At 43.8% G+C, this 8,523-nt stretch overlaps 1 protein-coding gene across 1 annotated transcript; it reads right to left on the minus strand.

Moving 5' to 3' along the window:
* Positions 1-5,426: 5,426 nt before the first annotated feature.
* Positions 5,427-7,616, minus strand: KIF2B (kinesin family member 2B). Its single transcript, XM_044250518.1, has one exon. The coding sequence runs from the start codon at positions 7,614-7,616 to the stop codon at positions 5,427-5,429; it is 2,190 nt and encodes a 729-aa protein (XP_044106453.1).
* Positions 7,617-8,523: the final 907 nt, after the last annotated feature.

An 8,523-nucleotide genomic window follows, 5' to 3' on the forward strand; every position in this document is an offset into this window, starting at 1 on the left:
AATATATGCAGCAAAAAAAAAAAAAAAAAAAAGATCTGTAGGTGAATGGCACTCTCGGGACTTTCTTCCATTTTTCCCTTCCATTTCCAAACTTACAACCAATAAGCAAAAAACTAGATAAAAGCCCAGTAATAATTAACATATATCTCTCTAGGTGACAAATGACGCATTCACCATTGTCCTGTTTCCATTTTCCAACAATGGGTAATGGTAGTTACCTATGTTGATATGCTGCTCTCTCTTACTTGCTAGGTTTCAACATAGAACGAAAATCTTCATTATGTTGAGATTGATTAGAACTTATTACAAGAAATACTATTGATGTGTAGTTTGTCTGCAAAGTTGGGTATAAAATGCATAAGATTTATGTCAGTAAATATAGTGTCAGCAAGATAGATCTAAGCTATCTTACCAAGGGCACAATAAAGTTAAATAAAATATCATAAAATATCAAAATAGAGCGGTTTAGGCAGGCATCAAAGAACAAGGCAGTCAGGGACTTAAGGAGTCAGACTGCAGAGAGCTGTAGGACTACAAAGTAGATGAGTGATCGACTAGGGCTAGGGGTAGGGGAGTTAAAGGAGGAGGCATGAGGGGTGCGGGGTTTCCGTTGGGGGTGATGAAACATTTTTAATTTGATTGTGGTGATGGATATACAGCTCTGCAAATATACTAAAAGTCAAAGCTATTAAAAAAAATCACAGAGAAAAGAGAGCTACATTAAAATGGTCATTACATTCTCTGCCATTGCCTTTTCCCCTTGAGGCATTTGCTGATCTCGAATGTAAACAGTAAGCTCAAATGAGCAGTAGCCAAGTAAATATTGCTGTAGCTTCACAGGGACCTGGTCTCGTAGGAGTCCAAGATTGAAGTCCAGGCCTCCAAGCCAACAGGAATGATTTTGGAGAAAAGAGGACCATCGAGGAATGAGACATACCTTCAGTACACAAATTTTTCTCAGCTATTTGCTGAATCTACAGCTCTAAGTGCATAGAACAATATTCAAAAGGGAAAAAATTCAGAAAGCAGTTGAAAAGTGACTTAAGAACTTAGCAAATAATTTAGTAAGCTCCCAGTTTTGGGAAGGCAAGTTGCCACGAAGGAGGGAATTTCAGTGAAGATGTCATACATGCTATACTCTAAGGCTAAATCAGAACTATGACTCAATGTGATAACCCCTGACTATGTAGATAAGTCAGTGTGTAGGAGAAGATTTATAATACTGAAATCCTTAAAAAGCTGACAAATTCATGACCTAAGTATTGAGCTCAAAAAGTTGAAAAAAAGTGGAAATTATACAAAGGAGAAAAATGAAATTAATGAAATGGCAAGAAATATACAATGGAGAAAATAAATGGCCAGGCGTTGTTTCTTTGACAAGACTAGTATAATTTATAAACATATTACAAATCTGATTAAGGGGGAAAAAAGGTACAATATCAGGAATGAAAAGTTAGAAACCAGTAATATGACCATTACAGATGATGGGCATACTGTAGTTCTATGATAATAAATTAAGGCAACTTATTAAAACTGTATAAGAAAAAAATACTAACTCTAAATCACCTTATATCCACTACATACACTGAATCAGTAAAATCTTCCCAGGAAGAGAACTTGGGGTGAGGTAAGACCTGTAGGGTGAGCAAATGGTAGAATAGGAAGTCCCCAGCTCCTGTCCTTGTCAATAAACAATGATGTGGCCATCCACAGACAAAAATGCCTTTTGGGGAGCTTAGGGATCCAGGTAGGAGGCTGTGAAATTTCAGCAAAGCCTAAGACTGAGGAGAGCTGCTTGGAGGAAGTGGGACCTCATCTTCATGGCAGGTTTGCCCACATGGTCCCACTTGCAGACTCAGAGAAGTTGCAAACCCTGTGGACCGAGTCTCACTTGGTCTGCGTCCTGCAGCCCGCTCCTTCTGCTGCTGACCTGGAGGCACACAGATGAGCAGGCCCTGGCTCCAGTCAGAGCCCAAACAGTTGTTCTTAGAAGATGGCAAAAGAAAATGCCTTCATGATTTGGGGTAGATGAAGACTTACAAAATGGGGCCTAACCAGTATTTCTTTAAAAATGGGTAAATTGAACTTCATTAAGTCTATAAGCTTCTCATCATTTAAAGATGCCATTAAGAGAGTGAGTAGACATTCTGCAGACTGGTAGGAGGTATTTGCAATACATGTATCTAAAGAAGAACTTGCATCCAGAATGCATTTAATGCACAAGAGAGAGTGACTCAATGGCCAGTACACTTGTATAATGACCTTGAACTTTATCAGGGGAAAGAAGCATAATGAGATAGGTTTCCCTACACATGAGAAAGTGAAAAATAGAATTTTACAAAATAACAATATGAAGTGTAGGCTGACATATGGAGGACCCCTAATGCTTTTAAAATGATGATGGTTGTGTAAAATTGGTCCAGATTCTTCACAAAATGCCCTGGCATGACCTATGATGCTGAATAGAAGCATACTGTGGCTCCAGGAATTCCATTCTGGACATACACATGTGCACCAAATGACATGCGCGAGTATGTTCATAGCATCATTAGTAATTGTTTAAAACAGAAACAACTCAGTTTTCCATCAAGAGTAAAATTTACAAATATGAACTACTTGTGCATCAAAACACTATAGAACCATGTGAAAAGGACAGGCCATAGATGATTTTGATTGAAAGAAAGAGGAGATGCAAGTGTATCTAGCGTATGATCCTATAAATCTGAAAGAGAGGCAAATGTATCTGGGATGATTTTTGTCAGAACAGTCCTTTCCGTTGATGCAGGGTTTAGTGAGTGAAGTGATGCAGGAATGAAGTTTCCGGGACATTGTGTTCTATATGTTGCTATAGGTGGTGTGATATAGGGGTATTGACTTTGTTAACATTCGCGGAAGGTTATTGACTTTGTTAACATTCGCGGAACTATATAGGGAAGATTTGTGTAAAATGCAGGTCATAAAAAATAAAACTAAAAAAAATGGATGTTACTGGTATCAAAATATTGAAACTCCTAGTGGGCTGCCCCAAAATTGTGTGGCAAGGAGAGAGAGGGGAGATAAGTGTGGTGTAGAACAACAAGGACAATGACAGTAACAAGAACAATAACAGGCACTAGTCATTGGCATAAAAGATGGGGAGAGAGTGGCAGACAATAAAACCACCCTCCAATCTTTTGAAGCAGGTGCTCTAATTACCCTGTTTTATATAGAAAAAAAGCAGTTCAGAGGGACAAAGTTACTTGCCAAAAATTACAGATATTTACTATACTAGAACTAGGACTGGAACCCAGGCAAGATTCTTAACCCCATGCTTTTTCTTTGCATACAAAAATAATTTAGATTAAAAACATCTCACTTTGAAGGAAGATGACCTAGTCCTAAGGGAAGACAGATCTCCAAAGTTTTATTTGATTTAAAAATGGGGGCACCTGGGTGGCTCAGTGGGTCAAGCCTCTGCCTTCAGCTCAGGTCATGATCTCAGGGTCCTGGGATTGAGTCTGGCATCGGGCTCTCTGCTCAGCGGGGAGCCTGCTTCCCTTCCTCTCTCTCTGCCTGCCTCTCTGCCTACTTGTGATCTCTGTCAGATAAATAAATAAAATCTTAAAAAAAAAAGTATGTAACTTAACCAGCACGGATAAAGCAGCAGAGGGAGATAATAATGTAGAGGCCATAATCTTGCCTAGTTACTAAAGACCAGGTGTTCTTGATGATACTAATTATTTTTTTTAAAGATTTTATTTATTTATCAGAGAGAGAGAGGGAGAGCAAGCACAGGCAGACAGAATAGGAGGCAGAGGCAGAGGGAGAAACAGGCTCCCCGCTGAGTAAGGAGCCCGATGTGGGACTCGATCCCAGGACGCCGGGATCATGACCTGAGCCAAAGGCAGCTGCTTAACCAACTGAGCCACCCAGACGTCCCAATGATTCTAATTATTTTATACTGATAGCTGTTTGCTAGGACATCACTATTCTATTCTCTAGTAGTTACATGTATGTTTTCTTTAGTGCCAGTGAGGTCTTTGCAACTTAGAGGAAATTTTTTTGAGCTGAGTCAAGAGTCAGATGCTCAGCTGACTGAGCCACCCAGGCACCCTAGAGGAAATTTTTTTTGAAAACAATAGGTCATGTCTGCCAAGGTAGTAACAGAATTTAGATACTCATTTTCTGTGTCCCCCACATTTCCCAGTCGGCCAAGTACTTTCTTTGCCAATCATTCCATTTTATTCCTTTAAAAAGGAGTTTGGAACTGGTGGAGTTGAAAGCAAAAGATCTTTAATTGTTTCATTATAGCATTTTATCAATATGTTTGCATAAGGTAAATGTGTATTAATCATATTTATATTTGCAAATTATATTAGCTTCTAACTCCTCCCCCCCCCAAAAAAACGATGGACTTTGTGATCTTTGAATCAGGATTTTTTTTTCTCCTTACTGAAGTGATTTAAGGCACTGATATCTCCCACATTCCTTGTGAGGCCTTTATGGGATGTGCCCCGTTTCGGGCCAGAGCATTTCTACTACTTTGCTGACTGGCTCCCTACCTTAATTTGATGGAGGAAAACTTTTTATGTGAATTATGTAAGCACAAAATTTGGCAAGAAAATGAGAGGGAAAAAAAAGCTTAAAGACACCATAGTCAACAAAGCCAGTGCTTACTCAAAACACACACACACACACAATCATTCTCAGGAAGCACAATACTTTGCCAATTTTAACTCAAAGATTAAAAATAAAAATCTCTCTCAATTTTAGGTTCTCACACAGAGCCCCGAAATAAAATTCCTCCCTTCCCCATCCCCCATTATGACTAGAGCTTAGAAACCATTTGAATCTACACATCCACACCACAGAAAGAGATTGGTGAGTGTGGGTATCATTAGATTTATGCCATTGTGTACCCTGAGGTGTATTCTAATTCCGGTCCCTTTGATCTGCAATGTGATGCCTTCTTAGTCACAGATTTGAGGTGTCTGGTTTCATCACAGCAAGGCTCTTTCTACAGCAGGATTTCTCAGCCTCAGTACAATTGATATTTTCAACCAGATGTTTGTTGTGGGAGTCTGTCTGGTACATCTGAGGGTGTTTCATAGCCTCTCTGGCCTTCTACCTGATAGATGCCAGTATAACTGCCCCCCACTGCCAAACTCAGTTTTTTTTTGTTTTGTTTTTTTTTTTTCCAAACTCAGTTTTGACAATGGAAAATGTCTCCAGACATTGTCAAATGTCCCTGGGAGGTAAATGGTTCCCAGTTGAGCACGTATGTCCTAGAAAATGAAAAAACTACAGAAAAATACAGAGGAAGAAGAGGACACTTCTGACAAGCATATTTTAAGATGTTCTAAGCTTTCCAGGAGGATCTTTATATCTAGATAATTTGGACATTTTCTTTTATAATAAGAGAGGTAGGGGCCACAGCAATGTATCCATCATTTCAGATCTGACCTCTTGCCATTGGCTCCACCATACTTGGTCTTCTTTTGGAGGTCAGCTCGTAATAATTTCAGTTTCTTTTGAATCTCAGTCAGAATTCCTATTTTCTGATCCAAAATGGACAATAACTGGGCAATGCAAAAATCAACATCACAGTTTACCCCACCAGCTGTCTCCTGTATGTTTTTCCCTGGCCCTTGGCTTGATTCCTTCCATGAAGTCCTTGTATCCTCTGCTAATGGAGTGGGTAACGTTTCAATGTCTTTAACCTGTTCTTCCTTCTCACTGTGAATATCACCAGAAATTTTAATAAATCCATCCCCCTGAAGGGATGTTTTTGAATCTGTAATGTGATTTTCCAACATCCTTGGCACCTCAGGTCCAACCGGATAGAGACAGCGATGGTGGGGCCTGAAATCCAGAGTCAATTCTTTCACTCTGTTTGCGTATCTTAAAGTGTTGAGGGTGTTTTCACAAGAGGCCATCCCTGGAGAAATCGTCGCAATCATACAAGTGGAGGAATTCTGGCCTATAAAGGAGTCCCGGAGCACCTGCGTCAGTTTGCTGGCTCTGAATGGGGTGTGAGACTTGTTCTGACCCAAAGCCCGGATGCATTCTTTGAGCGCCAGCAGACTTTTATTAATCTCTGCCCCTTCCAGCTGCCTTTTCCTGTTGGCTCTGGCAGTATCTGCTCCCCTTTCGTTCCCAGCTAAGTCAACGAGGGAGAACTTGCCATGCAGTTTCCCTCCTGACTTTAGGATGATCTGGAACACAGCGTGGCTCCTGGAAGAGTGGGCATTGACTGATGTCTGTCCAGAAGTCCGACAGCTGTTTCCTAGTTCCACGAGGTTCAGCACATCCTCCACACTACACACCTCCTGCTCCTGCAGTCCGACCACCTGGATCTGCTGATTGCCATCCTCAAGGACTTGCAGCTTCTTCTTCCAGTTCAACAAGTCATATACCTTGCCCCCGTAAATCTCAAAAAATGTCCCATAGACTTTGAGGTCCAGCTTCTCGTAAGCTGTGGTTCTGAGCAGGAGGAAGACATCCTGCGCCACCAGAGCGTAAATGCCTTTAGAACAATCTTGGTCCCTTCCCGAAAAGGCTCCACCCATGGTGTGCGTTTTTCCACTGCCTGTCTGCCCGTAGGCAAAGCAGGTGGCCATGCCTTTGCGGAAGATGGACTCCACCAGCGGCTGGGCAGTGAACTGGTACACTAACTCATTGGAGGCCGTGTCATCGAAGGCATGGTCGAAGCAGAAGGTCTGGTTCTCCAGGTAGCGAGTGAGGTCTACCTTTTGCTTGGACTCATGCACCATGACCACGTTGTCTGAGGGGATGGTGATGATGTCCAGGTCCTTCATGGTGGTCTCTCGCTGGTTGAGAGGACGCTTCCTCACGCAGACGCAGATCCGATGGTCTTCCCGGGGCTCCAGGCTGGACACCTTGCTGCAGTCCAGGTGCCTGCGGTACTCTTCGATCATGCGCATGATCTCGTAGTTGGGGTTTCCCGTGTTGACATTGAGGGCGCGCTGGGCTCGGATCTCCAGTTGCAGCCGCCTGCGCTTCTCCCGCTGCTTTTGCAATTTCTCAATTTCCCGTAGGCAGGGAGACTTTTTGCGCTTCATCAGGCAAGGATTGCTGGGGACTCTCAGAGCCAGGCTGTCCCCCGAGGGCGTTTCGTTTTTCTGCGGGATTGCAGCAATCCACCGCGTGCCGGTGCACTGGTCCCCGATGGCCGAAGAGGGCCCCAGGGACAAGGGCAGCAGGGAGGACGCCGTGGGGTGTTCAGCGGAGGCCAGCGCGGGATTCAGCAGGAATATGGTCTCTAGATCAACCTTCTTACCCTTTTTGACTCCTTTCTCGACCCACTCCACCGTGACCCAAGAGTTTTCTCTTTTGATCTCTGTGACCACAGCAAGATGGATCCGCCCGTCGCTGCGTTGGATCGCCACGCAGATGCCCACTTGGACATCTCCCAAGGGCGGCTTCAAGGGTTTCAAGGATGCAAGGCGAGGGGCGGCGGGGAGGCATAATTGGCTGGCCATGGTGAAGGATGGAGGTGTCAGGGCTCGCTTTCGGGGGCCCTTGGGGTTGGAGCAGCAGGACCGGAGCCCAAGCCAGCCTGAAGCGCCCAGGGCACTGAGGCGCTTGCAGTTTGCACCTGCCTTTGTGAGTCCCATACAGGGCTCCGCCTGAGCCACTGGCGTCACAATGGGATGGAGACAAGAGGCAGCGGAGCCTGGGGGTCGCTAGGTGAAAGGGGGGCGGGGGAGTGGGGTCGGCATGTTCCTGATTCTAGGTACAGAGACTGCAGGGCTGGAAGAATTGTTCTCTGCCACTGAATACGGAGGGGTCGGAGTTAGGAGTAAGGTGTATGTTCCGCGAACATGTGTGCTCCAGTTTTGGGACTAGCCATTCGCCCCTGCAGTCTTGACCTGCCGCATCAAAGCTAAGCGCTTCAATCTGAGAACCAGGCTGAACCAGTTCAGTCCTCCAGTGACCAGCAGGAGCAAGTGAAGGCAGAGCTGTCCGCAAATCACAGGCTTCTAAGGACAGGATCCCACAGAAAGTCCTTCAAACCAGGCATCCTTCTTCTGGCCCGCACCCCGTCGAAACTCTCTTGACTTGAACAGTCAGAACTTAAAAATTATTCCTGCTTAATGGGATTTCTCATTACAAAATCAAAATGAGGGGAATGTAGTGGGTTCTTGGGGTAATTTGCTAGTAGGGCACGTCCTTTGGTGTAGCCTCTGGGGTTGTAAACTCAAAGTGTTTATCACATTCCAGGTGGTTCTGATAGCTGGAAAGTGAGTTTTTTGCAATGCAGACACCGCCATTTTTGAGATTCTTTCAGTAATTACCTTTCTAAATTCCTTCAGTAATTACACGACTGGCCTCATTATCCGTAATTTGGAGAGAAAGGAGGGACGGTTGGTGAAAACAGAGAATTCATCTTGTACCACCTTCTTATTCCAAAATGTGTATGTGTGTGTGTATGTGTGTGTGTGTGTGTGTGTTTCCTTTAGAAGCTGTTAAGATGGGCTGGTGGGATGGTCAGGGGAAACGGAAAGGTACCTAAGATGACCA

This window comes from Neovison vison, chromosome 5, assembly GCF_020171115.1.
Source record: "Neovison vison isolate M4711 chromosome 5, ASM_NN_V1, whole genome shotgun sequence".
NCBI classification, from domain to species: domain Eukaryota; kingdom Metazoa; phylum Chordata; class Mammalia; order Carnivora; family Mustelidae; genus Neogale; species Neogale vison.